The 14622-nt window shown below is 38.4% G+C and overlaps 1 protein-coding gene across 3 annotated transcripts; it reads right to left on the reverse strand.

Moving 5' to 3' along the window:
* Positions 1-1480: 1480 nt before the first annotated feature.
* On the reverse strand, positions 1481-12082 carry LOC134535990 (RAB6A-GEF complex partner protein 2). 3 transcript variants are annotated; one of them, XM_063375472.1, is made up of 8 exons: positions 11762-12082; positions 10885-11012; positions 9307-9414; positions 8549-8698; positions 7017-7129; positions 5001-5153; positions 3546-3723; positions 1481-1974 (listed from the first exon to the last, which is right to left on the reverse strand). In XM_063375472.1, exons 1-8 carry the CDS (start codon positions 11881-11883, stop codon positions 1754-1756), a joined length of 1173 nt encoding a protein of 390 aa, XP_063231542.1. In that variant the 5' UTR covers positions 11884-12082; the 3' UTR covers positions 1481-1753. The 3 variants fall into 3 exon arrangements, with proteins under 3 accessions (XP_063231542.1, XP_063231541.1, XP_063231540.1); XM_063375471.1 differs by having other exon boundaries at positions 9307-9417; XM_063375470.1 differs by having other exon boundaries at positions 10837-11012; positions 11762-12020.
* Positions 12083-14622: the final 2540 nt, after the last annotated feature.

Consider the following 14622-nt stretch of genomic DNA (forward strand, 5'->3'; position numbering starts at 1 on the left):
TGGTTTGACATAGTAAATGTGCATCAAAGAACAGTGTGAAGGACAGTGTTCATAGCGAGGATTTATAAACACAATTCCGATTCCATGTTTATTCAATAATGGTAAGCAGGTAAACACATGGCCTAATGAGGCTTCCAAAAGAATCACAATGTTAAATACACATTTCCACAGTACACTCATACAAATAATAAATTAAGCTATAAGATCTTACTCAAATAAGCTTATATCAATACGACAAAGAAAATGAGCATCCATAGACATTAGAATAAGTGTAGAAAATAAATATGACATAACATTCATGACATTGATAAAGGTGCGTCAACATTAATACATTTCATCAATGCCACTAGGCAAAAAACTAAACGCCACACTGAGTGCACCCTTACAAGTTACGTGTTTACACAATCCGAACAGCCTCGGGTACAATGAATGCTCGGTGGTGCATATATCGAACTATAAGATACCCAAGTCCATTAATTAATGAAACCACCGGGCAACATGATAAACAAATATACAAAACTTAATACACACAATAAACTATACACGAAGCCCATGAACATGAACACCATGAGGTGAAAGCATGACAATACAGAATTCTAAATTATCAATGTTACATGCGCAATAAAAAAGTCATGTCCCTGGGAAAAAAATAACAAACTAAAGGAATCACGGCCACAATCAAACCTGAGCTGTAGGCATACACAAGCAGTGAGATGAACAGAGCAAAACACAAGAAACGTGCATTTCGCAGGAATTGTCCCAAGTGACACAAAGAAACACTGCAAATAACAAGCATTGAGCATCCTAGTTATGATACCGGGGCACAGCCATCAAGTGTGGCCACGCCTCAGAGTACTCACACAAATTATATCGGCACTTGGTTCAACCTATACATTGACCCAGTGAAAGGCCACAATACACAAGAAGCGAAATCATAAAACTGTGAATATAGACAGACCAAAAAACAATTCCAGAAAGGCTGTACAAGTTAAGGCACTCAACACTGAGAGTAATAGCAAGAATACAGGAAAAAAAGTACAAGTTAAGCATTATATTGACAAATTTAAAATAGCGGAGACGTGTCAAGCTAGACTTCGAACAATTGTCAGAGCACTAAACGTGACAGCAGAGACGATCAAAGTACAGTTAACAACCCAAATATTAATAAACAAAAGAAGCTCCAAAATGGCAACACCGCATTAACTAAGCACACACAACCCCCACTGCACAGGGGAAATAAAAGGGGAAAAAATATCACATGGTACAAATACAACAATGAAACACAAAAGGCAGGAGAGGGGAACATGGTGGTGAGGGAAAGGGGTACTGGTAGCAGCAAATGCGCTTACTTCAAAGCAGCGGATATGTCCGTTGCAAAACAATTTTAGTTTACCAAACTGTCATGCTCATGTTTACAGTTAATTAGACATAAGAAAATTTTAAAAATAATATTAGCAATACCAGATATGGTTACTAGACATTACATTGCAATTAATATATTTTTCTCTGTACAAATACATCAACCCATCTCAACCATATTTACAAAACATACAGCAAGCTTATAGAAATAAATATATAAGGGTTAAAAGGCTGCTACACTAGCAGTACATGAAATGTATTACCCTGCCAGTTAGTGCTTGCCAGCAAGGTCTGCTAGTCGCGTAGGTTGCTTGGCAGGTCACTGAACAACAGTCCACACAATAAAAGATGTTTGCTGTGCATCTCTTGTCACTGACGCATGCTGGGAACAGTGTCAGATGTTGACGCGGTACTTGGACTGCGCCTGCAGGCCGTGGGACACCTGCGACGGCACGGTGGGGCAGATCTTGACGGGCAGGTTCCAGATCATGGTCTCTATGTGGAGCGTGGCCGGGCCCTGCCACACGTTCCCGTTGGCGTCCGGCTCGGGGACAGGCAGCGCCTCGCTGCTTCCGCTCGTCACAAACTCAAAGTGGAGCCTCCATTTCAGGGTGACTGCGAACCACACGTTACGCTTCTTAATATACAAGATTCCATCCAACATCTTGAATCACCACCACACTATCTGTACTTTTAACCCAGAAATATTAATGAGGTTGTTGTACATTTAGGATGTCTTCTATTCTATGCTGCACCCCATTTTCATAGTACAAAATAATCTCCTAAACAGGTTTGGTTGTCGAGGTTGAAGAACGATTCTCTCGAGCATTTTGGTCAACATTGCAGTCACCACCTTCAGTTTAGCATTAGCCCGTTCAAGTGTGTGCGCGTACAAATAATACCCAGAACCATTAAAATGTCATCTGCTTAAATAGAAACCCAAGGGGCAAAGTTGAACAGACGTGAGATACTCTGCACACAATCTTAGAGGACCCGGGTTACAATCCCAGTCCAACCATCCTAATTTTAGTTGTATGTGGTTTTACAGAATTACCCAGGATCATTGCTACCCTTACTATAGGCCATGACTGATGCTTTCCCCAGTTTTCTTGAGTTTATGTGTGAATTTACCTCAGTGATGACAAAACATTAAGACCCAATTAATGAGAAACTGTATTGTACAACAAATGAGCCATTAAAATTTGTTAAAACTTTTCTATATAAGCAGGTACAAGATTATACAGTGGATTGCGATAAAATCAAAATAACACCTCAAAGAATGCCACTACAACCCACAATACCAAAATGTAAGTTACAACATTTAGTACTGAAATGAAAACCATGTATGTAATCAGTCAGCAATTTGACAAAATTTAACTAAAAACCACAATAATGTTTTCTTTTACTATGATTATTTTATTGTTTGAATGCTTAATGTGTCAGTTAAAAAGTATCAAGAAATATTTTCGTTTCATATTTGTTTAAAAAAGAAAACGCCATTTATATGAACATAATAAAAATACCAAAATATCTTAAACCATAACATCTTGTCCCTATATATAAGTTATGAAGACTAATAATCATTAGGCCCATGCCAATACCGGATTTTTATTTCAAAATGAATATTGATACAATATCAAAATATTGTCAAGTATGAATATCAAATTCAAATAATAAGTATCTGTTCAAAAGTTTATCAAGGTACAGAGAAATTTAGACTTATTAACAGCGAAAACTTATTATCCAGAAAAATTTTCTTAATAGGTTTTCACTGTAGTTTAAAAGTCAGATATTAACAAATACTTTACACAGTTTAGTACATGGCAATAGATATTTCACATAATATAATAGTTTAAATCCTAACCCCATCTAAAAATAAAAATAGGTTTTGTTTTTATTTAGATTTTTTGCAGTGGTTAGTGACTTATTTTTTTGCTAGTTATTAACCAATCAAAAAATATCCACACTGCAGACTACCTTGCCGTCTGAAGTTAAAGACATTCTGCGGTTCAATGTGAAAATTCAAAAACAAGGTACAGGTTCAGTTACGTGTATGAACACATTTTTAGTGTAGATGACAATACATAGTTGCACGAGGTGGTGGCCCTACACTTCGCAAAGGGCCTTATATTTTAGCAAAGGGCCTCTGACATTGGCACAGGGCTGACAATCCTCGTGGCACGTACCCAGGTCGGTGCTGAAGGCGGGCGTGATGTGCAGGGGGATGGGCAGGATGAGCTGGGAGTGCCGCAGGCTGTGGCACACCTCGTGGAACCTGTTGTAGGACACGACCGCGGGGCCCTGCTTGGCCCAGCGCTTGCACCCGGGCACTATCTCCTCCTCGCTCTGAAGGATCACCAGCACCTGTGCAGTCATCCGTGGAAATACTACCCACCTGCTACTTTCAAGATTTAGCACACTAGTCAAATAGCGACACGAAAAAACCACACGTGCCTCCTAGTACCACAAACCGTTCACAAATACATAGTTAATAATTATAATACCAATTGTAATAGTTGTAGCATTACATACCATACGTCCACTTGAAGAGATGAAGATTTTTTTCATTCTTTCTTTCTTTTCTACTGCAATATTCCAATTTGAGTTTAGTAAATTTTGAAAAAGAGGTAAGATTTTTATTTTGAGATATTCCAGATGAGGTTCCTTGTTTTTATAATCAAATTAGAGTTATTATGCTTAGGTTTTGAATTATTTTGACGTTTTCGCCTTTAAGTTATGTTTCTGCAATTTAAAGTACTGTATTTCTGCTTTCCTATGCTTCGAGCTTCTAGAAAATAGCACCTCACAAAGAAAGAATGGTGAGAGACGTAGTCAAGTTCTTGCTATTTCTTAGAATTGTTAATGGGAAAATCCAGCAAGTAGGCACGTGACTGCGCAGATAAACAATCATGTAGAGTTAACTGTTAAGTTATTTCGGCAGCCAATCAGGATGTACAAAGCCCTGGTGTGATATATCACTTGAGGAACTGTTAACCTTGGGGAGATGACAAATTGTAAATGTGACTTGGAGGCGAATAATGTTATGTCTGCTGCTCAATTTTTTGAGACTGGATTCAGTCCTAAAATGTGCATCAAACAAAAAAAATTGGTTGTCTGTAAAGTCTGTTTACGGACGATAGTTTAACGTGACGTCATAACAAAACATTGATGAAATGATTGCATACTTTATGAATAAAATTGAATCATTTTATTTTAATAATAAAAGAATAAATACTTGAAACTATACTAGTAATCAGATTTTTAAAATGCAAGAATAATTACCTTTATTGCCGAAATTGTTGTAATAAGCAATGAAAACCACATTAACTTTTCACTTCACTTTATAAACAGTCAAGTGGAAGATAGACAGATGCGGCGCAAGCGTACAATGAGAGTAACGAGACACAGTGTAACGGAACAATGTGCGTAATGGGACACAGCATAACGGAACAATGTGCGTAATGGGACACAGCGTAACAGGACAGTGTGTGTAACGGGACACAGCATAACGGGACACTTTTTTGTGCGTGCAGCTGGCGTTCATCGATTTATTAGACATTGTCACGTCAAAAAACAAACACCATGAACATTTGTATTTTGCATGCAAAATTACAGTATGCTCAAAAGTCACAAAGAAATACCTGCACACAAGTTACGGTTGCATCGCTGAAGTCGAACGTTCCGACGATGTCTTCACCAAGTTTATAAGCTTGTTTGAACAAACAGAACCTCACAACTTTTCCCCCCGAGTTGGTTACATTGTAGAAGTTGGGACTCCTCTTTGCGGTCATGTTCTGCAACAGAGTTAACAAATGCATACAATAAAACCCGACAATAACTCAATTTAAATTAATAAAAAAGATAATTTAAATTCAATGTCTTGCAGTTTAAACTGTAATATGACGAATGAAATATGTACGTATATGAACAATACAATTTTAAAGTATATGTTCCGTTCCCTCTCAAAACTAGGTTACACCTTAAAGGACCCTTTCAAAGCCCTGCATGTTCGCCCCTTCTCCCTGGTGTGTATCAGACCCAAGCACCATACATGTGGCGTAGAGTTAAATGTGTGACTTCGGTGGAGTGAAGCCTGGCAGATTTCATTATGTATAAATTGCACCATATCACCACTAGCGGATAGAGAAGAAAATATTAAGAATCAATAATTTCTTCTGGTCGATACATTGTTTATTCCCAGAATGTGAGTGAATTTCAAGGGCCAAAACTGAAATTTTAACAACATGCAAATATTTTCAACAGATATTCACTAGATGTAATATAATGGATGTAAAAAGTCATCCAAGTTTTCATAATTACAATCACATGGGCAACTCAAGTTTCCAACCTCAACGTGGGGAATCTGTCTGGTTATGCTTTGAATGTCCTCTGTGAAATTTCAGCCATTTTTGACACACATTTGTTTTTTAACAATCGTTTGCATGCGTAAATGCACTTTTTTTTTTGTGAAAATGGAAAATTGAGTATTGAGCTGTTTTTATGAATATTTGTTTTTTTAAAGACAATACGCCTGCGCTAAAATAAAGACAAGTTGGGCGCTGTGTACTGGGACTCTGCACAGTGATATTTCAGACAGGTGAATTCAAACATGGCCTACCAGTTTGGGTGACGATAAACTTTTGCAACACCAAAAACTGTAAAGGGGGAATCAGCTACACAAAAGGCAAAGACTGTTCCTTTGGGCGGGAAAGTGGTGATGAATGTTTTCTATGATAGCCTTGGAATTGTCTTAATCAATCATCTTGAAAAAGGAAAAACATGACAGGAGTATACTACGCATCATTACTTGACTAGCTGAAGGCAGAAATTGCAGAAAAAGGTCACATTTGCAGAGACAAAAAATGCACAAAGACAATGCACCAGCTCACATCTCAGCAGTTGCCATGGTGAAAATCTACGAATTGCAGTTTGAACTGCTTGACCACCCTACTTACTCGCCAGATCTAAACCCAACTGAATTTTTTTTTAAGCCAAAAATTGTTGAAACTAACAGTGGGGGTCACATTATAATTACAAACAACTTGTATCTTGCAATTGGGAACAGCTTAGTTGTTGATAAACTACCTGCTCTGCCTGAAAACTGCATCACTTATAGCACTTTAGACTGCTCTTAATTACTGTCTTCTGAACCTCCGCTTAGTTTAAAAACCACTCTCTCTGCCTGTAAACTGCATCATGTATGCCACTTCAGTCTGGAGCTTCATGAACCTCTGCAAAGGCGTGACAGATGAGAGGATAACACTTTATATGTATGTTTCATTGGCTAGGAATTAAATTAAATGATATAAGTATCAGCACTGAAAACCATAAATTGAGACCATTTTGTATTGACCCAAAGTAGGTATATAAAAAAAAATATTAAAAATTTGACAATTATTAAAAATTTTAAAGGATACAGTTGAGTCTAGAAAAACAGAAAATAGAGAATAAAACTTCATCAACTTGTTAAGGAGCACGGTGACACGCTTGACTCGCATTCCTAGGGACCTGGGTTTAAATCTGGGTCCGGTCAGTCTGATTTCGTGTTTCCATGGTTTCTGGAAAAAACACTCTAGGCAGTTGCTGGGAAGCAGGCCGTGACAGAGTCCTCGCTGTCGACGAGACGTAAAGCCCCAATGAAGTAGCGGCCTACGAACCTGCAGGGTCTGGACCGCCAGATCAAACGGCGTCTCCTTCTGCTGCGTCTCCAGGAACGGGTTGCTGGGAGCCAGGTCCTCGCTGTCGCCACACAGGCTGGCGTCTGGGAAGCCTGGACAGGCGGACGTGCGTGAGAGCCTACACTCTCGTCCAGCAGTTTTTGAAACTGTCTACAAGTATGCTGCCAGCTCACCATTAGGGACAAGTTTTCAAGGCAAATATTTCCATAACACCTAAATACACGTTAATACACTGTATACCGCTTAAATGCAAGTTAAATCATGAAATAAAACTAAATATAAAAAATATTTTTACTCAAAACTTTAAGAATGACTTATGTAACAAAAAAAAAAAAGTGAATTATGACAATTTATTACGTTCCACCCCCATTGATGTTACTGCTTATTACCATTTTTTTTTTAAAATTACAGATTCTGATAGGTACTACCTAATAATACACTAATTCATGCTCTTATTTTTTTCCTGAATAATTTTCCCAATCACGTAACCAATATTTAGGGCCATGTACTTTTCGCGAATAAATCTGAACGCCTATTAGACTGAAACAAGGTTTACGCGCACCAGCGGTTTATTTCTTGTGATTGGCGGCCGTCTGCGAGAGACGTCGTTGCCTTATTTGACCGAGCCACTCAGGACGCGTTTGCTTCCGCACTGAATTACTGTGATTGGTGTTGAAACAATAGAAACTCACCCAATCATGAAACACAGATAATGCTACAGTTTTTTAACTTTTTGCTAGTCTCGAAATCTTTTCGTGAAATCTGCATGATCCTACCAATATTATATTTTTTAATGCAGGTTATATAAAAAAATTATGTGTTTGCGTGAAAACAGCATAGGATATAATTTAATGTTTGTGTTTAGTATTGGACCATCTGTATAAATAAACAGTATTAATAAAAATAAACCCAACAGACAGAACTCTTACATTTTAAAAACAAAATTAAACTAAAAATAAAACTAAAAAATTTTGTCTATAGTCATGACACACAAATGATCAATCAAAAGCTTAGTATGAGTCAACAGTTATTGGCAACACTGATAACAAAAAATTACTACTAGCACCGTGTCATGTGCATACCTATATATCTATATTCTTATCTGATGACTTAGAATGTGACTGTGCCAAAAGTTTTAACATAAGTTTTGCTGTTTTTGTAATAGTGGTAAATCATCTTATTAGAATAATTTATTTGTAGATGTTTAATATTGTTTTAAGGGTATTTTTTATTTCTAGAAAAATATCTAAAATTTTTTTTTAATGTTATGAATCTAGTGGCTAATTTATTTTGTGCACAAGTTGATGGTTTTTTTTTTTTTTTTATGAATATTGTGTTAATATTGTTATTTCCGTTTTGAGCTAGCCGGAGGTATGACTTTTTACAAAGACATAGTCGATGCATGTCTAAACTCTGCAACACAGAGAATTTCTACATATTTCTTCTTCATCACCACCTCCAATACAATATTCAGCTCTCACTGAATGAGCCTGCGGTGAGCAGGGACTCACCACTGACCACGAGTACGCGAATGGGGACGCGCAGCAGCTTGATGAGACTGTTGACTCGCTGGGTGCCAATGGTTACCTTGTACGAATACTTGACGGCCTGTCCTCTGTACGACGGCGGAGCCTCGCTTGGGAGGACTTCCGAGTACATGTCTGAAACACGACAAACATCGCAAGCGTTACGATACACTAGCCAGTACAACAGACTAATAATAAGTGCTATTACGCTATTACAACAGAGTGACAGTCAGAGAATTATTCACAACATTCCATGATCTAGCATTTATTTGGTGTTGCTAATTGAATAATTATCAAGTCAATGACATCAAAAATACTCGTTCCTGCATTTCACACCAACTTTTCATGGCCCCATATAATTCTTATGTGGCGCAAATTGCTCCGAGCATGTGCTTACTCGATTTTGTAATAATAACATTCCAGGTTCCTTGAAAAATGTAACAGATACATGGATTTCAGTTTGCAGGTGAATTTTACATAGGTACATAAACATTAAACAACCAGAACATAATCCATGTAGACTCTAGCAAGTCATGTGTTGTTTGTATGAAAATACTGAGTGAGAAGGAATATATTCCAAAAACAGTTTCACTCTTTTTGTTTTCCTATTTACAAGTTAACACAGTTCGCTTAAGTATAAATTGAGGCTAACAATTGTTCAAAAATCTATTGATACTCCTAAATTAAGAAAATTTGTAACACTTTGGATGATTTCTTGATCCAGAGACGTTACGTATACTTACAAGACTTGCTCTCTCCTGTGGACAGCCGGAGGTCACAAAAAAGTATCTTTGGCTTGGTTGATAGTACCACATGACCTCTCTCCCCTCGGCAAGGTGCAAACGAGGTGTCTGCTTATGGAACACAAATGCGCATAACCAATATCAACCAACAATCATACCTACCGCGTAAGTCACCACAGCAATGAAAACTATACATATGTGATGTGATGCCACTCACAGGGCTTATCCATTACATAATTTACAGCAAAATATGTCATATAAAAGTGGGTGTTATTCCCAACGTTTACATAGTGGTTAGAAAATTTTGAAAAATGACTAATAAAGAGGTAGGAACAGTGATGTATTATCACACTATATTGTTTACAGTTGACCATACCACCTGTGTGTAACAAACTTACATGAAATGTTTAAAAATGTTTCAGTCTACTTCGATATACTTCTTCGCATGCTCATATATCACACGTGTTGCTCTACGCGACTGCACGTGGGTGTCTTCGTTTACTGTAGTGGCATGCATGGTAAGTGTCTGTCTGAAAAAATTACCCTTCATCCATTCCCATACACAGTATGCTGTTCATTGTGATGTAGCCTATTTCCTCCATTAATATTGTGAATATGACCCACATTTATATAATAATTACATTTTGCTCCAAATTAGGTACATATTAGTGGCGGTAACTTCTTGTGAATCATCCAGGACAAAAAAAAAAAGAAGCTTGACCTTTTTTCCCATAGAAATTACCCATTCCATACACATATTGTTATTGTAACACGGAAATATTATTTTAATACTTTTTAAATGAAAAAAGATATGGAGAGATGCATAACACAATAAAATGAGCCTGACCACAGCTGAACTTTACAGAGCGAGGAATATGCAACAACACAACCAGGCAGTCAGCCCATTAATCATTTTACCCACTTGTCGGATAACACGTGAAAAAACACATTCCTCGTGAAAACACCATACTCAGCTTCAGATCTTTATCTCACTACGTTGTCAGCTTTAAACAGAAGCAAAGAAACTTGTTTAGAAACAACAGAAGTTGATGCAATACAAAATATTGTCTTCAATAGTTAGTACCTAACGTGGAAGTTCACTACAAACAATTTATGTTAAATTATTTTCTATAAATAACTCAGAAAATTAATTGAGTGTATGGAATTTCTTCACTTGCACATAGTGGATATTCATTTAGGTTGGTATACTGGTGGCTGAGCACTTCTTTAGCAATGACTTCTTTTCGGAAGCACTGGCCCTTCAATGAAGATCAGTCAAATGCTGCAGGAATTCAAACCTTGTACCCCAAAAAAAAGATGAAGGTCCAAGTTGAAGCCAGCAGTTGTTTTAATTTATGCTTAATGTATTTTCAACAGTAAGGTCATTACAGATGGTAACAGATGTCTAAAAGAAGGAAAGGTACGCGTAATGTCCTATAGTATGGAGTGATTTTTGGGATGCCAAGGAAATATGAAATCTGGATAGCCTAGTCAGGATTCGAACCCAGGTCATCTCTAGAGTGTCCTTACCAGTGCAGCACTTTGCTGCATCACGACTACCGAGACTTGCCGCAGTACCTGTGTTGGCTGTCGATATCTCCTCCGCGGCGTACGCGTTGTCTGCGCTCGGATACGCAACTCTGCTGCTTGTGGAGCACTGGCAGTGTATCTGGACACTCGCCCACACCAAGTTCTCAAACACATCACTGCAAACAGGAGAAACACTTCAACGAAAACTAAGTCACAACCAGCAAAAACCATGTTTACAGTGGTGTAAGCATGTGTTCTCTTGCAATGAGATGTCTGACAGTAGCACCTCCATTATGTGTAGAAAATGTGATGGGAGTTCGTTGGGCCAGTAGCAGGGGGGCAGGTGACATGTACTTCCATTTGAAGTACGATACACGGCACACATTCGGGGGCGGATGAAGGGGGGTAAGGGGATTGTGAAATTAAAGGCAAAATTATCTACATATGAATTATTACAGGTTAATGATTAAACTTAAATTATTTATCAAGTAACAGACCAAATAAAAAATTCATAGCATGAAATGTATTTAATATGTTCCATATTTTGTGGCCCAATAAAAGAAAGTTTGGTTACAAATTTACTAATAAAACAGAAGCCTGGCAAATTTAAGGTTTTTCATTCATAGGCATCTGAATTTAATTTTTTTAAATTAAAAATGGAAATTAACAAGAGTCGTGATTTAAAAAACGTTAATGTATATCATCAGCACCAAGCAAAAACACTATTTTGGGAATTTTATTTTCATTTTTGAAGAATTTTGTTACCAGAATTCTGTAGCACACAATTTAATAGCTTAATAATATTCAAATAAAGTAAAGACATTTATTTCAATTTTCTTTAGTACATCACGTCACTATTTCACAGAACAAAATCATTTGCATTCTAATGCTTAAAAAATATGTTTATTAAGAAACGTAAACCTACCTGTTACTTTGAGCCCGTTTATGAGTTGACACTTGAGGATTTAAAAACGTAATATAACACTCCACTGCCTCTCCAGCAAGATATACAGGACCTTTTACTAATTTTGCTGTCACTTCAATCATTCTCTCTTGACGTTAACCTAACTTTAAACCATAACACCAAACAGTACTACATTTTTTATAGAAAGTTTATATTTGTTAATACCAGGCTGAGAAACCCTCATGTCAAAACCCATGTTCCTTAGGTAATCTGTTTTCGTGTTATAAAAACGAGACTATCATACATAACTACTTCGATAAACTTCATACCGAATTTAAAAGTAAATATCGGAAGGTTCCCTTAACAACTACAAATTTGGGTACTTTTATGTTAAATTAAAAATATGTTTTTCATTTATTTTTAAGCAAAATTTTGTTTTTGAACAATAAAATAAAAATCTATAATTTTGAAAATTATACCGATTTTTGCTACTTTACAAACTATATAATAGAAGCACGCTCCTGGAGTATTTTTTAGTACAGTTGTTTTATAATGTACGCCAAAAAAAATTTTCAGATTCAATTTCTTACAGTATGAACACATGACCTCCGATGATATGATTGTAATAGGAAAAATTTCACTCTTTCCTCCGATCACACAGGCCGCTGAGGCACATCACCGCCTCGCGAAGGTGTAACTTGCGTGGAAACGGAAATGATCTCTCTGCGCGGAGCGAGTGAGTGCAATACTACGAACACGTATCGCTGCCGGCATGTCGATTGCCGACCAAGATACAATCGACCAGTATTGTTACTCCTCATATAATTAAGTTATTTTAACAATTATATTGTATTGTTAATAATATATATTGTGTCGTCGTCCGTCCGAAGGCCATAAAGCTAGCCCTCCACCCGCCAGTATTAAACCCCGCTAATGGAACGCAACCCTAGCCCAGGTCACGTGAGTCAAGCGAGCCGTCGACGTCGGTGAGTGTTTTCACATATTATGCCCATATGGCAACTCCGCCAAAGAGTTCTTATACATCATTAATCACTGGGAGTAATTAAGTGATTTTTAATTAACAAAACAACCCTTAAGAGTGAAAGTGCATCGTAGGGGTGCAGCGGTTTTCCCCCTGGGAAACCGCAATTAATGAGCGTTCGGAACATCCCTTGCGGCCTTCCGCCAATAATTAACCACAGCATAAATCAACCTAATTCACCTCCCTGTTTTCACCTGCAAATAGCCACTGGAGTAGTCAACAAGTGACAGACAGTCTCCAGCTTGACTTTTGATTTTCAAATATTATTAATCTCAATTTTATTATGTATTATTATTATAGGCCTTCCGTCAACTAATTCAGACAGATGTCATTAAGTTTTGAGGGTTCTAGAAATAATAATGTGTAGCGATTTGAAATGTGCGCGTCATCGCGGGCCTCCGGCACTTCGCTCCCTTCATCCTTCTCCCTCCTTTCCCCCGCCCCCCTCCTAGTGTTTGTTCAATTTGTACTCGTTTCCCCCACCCTTTCAATATGCGCATGCGCGCGCTGCGGCGCGAGTTTATAAAATCTGCTGCAGACATGATGAGGGTCTTCTTCTATTGGTAGCCTTTGTGAGGCTTGGTTGTCAGCAGTAGCTGACCAGTTGTTAATTTCACTAGCATGTAGTCCGAGAGCTTCGACTTAGTCTTCGTGCGTGTGCGACCTCAGGGGAGAAATGTAAGTTGAATCGAGTCGTCAGTGAGGCGGTGGACCTCACCCTAATGTAGAATCAGTTAAGTTTAAATTTGTTCTGTCTAAATTCCTTTTCGGCCGCCACCATCAAAAATTGTTTGGATTTCTGCTTTAAATTGCCACCACCCGTCCCTATGGAATAGTTACGGGGAATGCCTAGCGGGCTAAGGGCGTAGCTTTAGATTCGTTGTCCGGTGGGCGCCAGGCTAGCTTGGAATAACTAGACCGTGAGGAGGTTCGTGGGTTCGCTGCCCCAGCGTGCCCCGCTAGGTACATCGGCTTACGGTGGTGATTGGCTTACTGAGTGGATACAGGATGCGCCCTAGGCAGTGTAGGAGACTGCATACCTATACATGTGACACTGAAATTACACACGAGTTGGACTGAATTACTTAAATAATGCGCCGTTATGCACGATTGACACACAGCACTGGTACACGTTTATGACATATCACTACATAGCACTACATGATTATGTTACTCAAACTACCCTTCCTTATCTCCGCGGCAGTCTCGCGGGTCGGTATGGTTACCGGAGGCGGCCAGTACCGTGAGTTAACCCGTGACGCGGTTGCGCGGGGTGTTTGTTAAGGCGTTCGGGATAGGCCCGGCTCTGCCGAAAATGGTCCGGGGACACGTGAGCAGCAGTAAAGCGAGGTTGTGATATATTTACTTACTGAACATGAAGACTTATCGGTGCACTTAAAATGTAAGCTACTCACGGGACACACGTCCGCCCCGGCCGCGAGTGTTCGAAGACTGCCGAAGATGGCCGCCACGCGGGGGCAGAAGGACTCGTCCCCCCAGCCCCTGTGCCGCGCACCAACACCTTTATTTTATCTTAAAGTTATAATTTTATATAATACATCCTTCCAGGTACTTAATTAAAAATTAGTACCTGGAAACTGTTTGCTGAGGGCTTAATATTTCTATCACTAATAATTAACTGTTTGAAAATATAGTCACATGGAAGACTGTTGTTTACAAGCATTAACACTGATGAGATCCTGAATTTCATTTAATGGCACTGAAAAATATCCTTGTAATTAGAATCTTATGTTTTAATTGTTACGTAGGTCAGGTGGCGAATCCCTCACTTGACTCGTTCCGGATATGGTTGGGGGGCGCTCCGAACGGGAGGGTCACT

The sequence above is a fragment of the Bacillus rossius genome, chromosome 10 (genome assembly GCF_032445375.1).
Source record: "Bacillus rossius redtenbacheri isolate Brsri chromosome 10, Brsri_v3, whole genome shotgun sequence".
Classification (NCBI taxonomy): domain Eukaryota; kingdom Metazoa; phylum Arthropoda; class Insecta; order Phasmatodea; family Bacillidae; genus Bacillus; species Bacillus rossius.

Coding starts and splice junctions, on each gene's coding strand:
- LOC134535990 (XM_063375470.1), bottom strand. CDS start 11,883: ATGATTGAAGTGACAGCAAAATTAGTAAAAGGTCCTGTATATCTTGCT. Junction 7,130..8,548: donor TCGCGTACTCGTGGTCAGTG/GTGAGTCCCTGC, acceptor CCGCCTGTCCAG/GCTTCCCAGACGCCAGCCTG. Junction 1,975..3,545: donor CGCCTTCAGCACCGACCTGG/GTACGTGCCACG, acceptor TGTGGTTCGCAG/TCACCCTGAAATGGAGGCTC.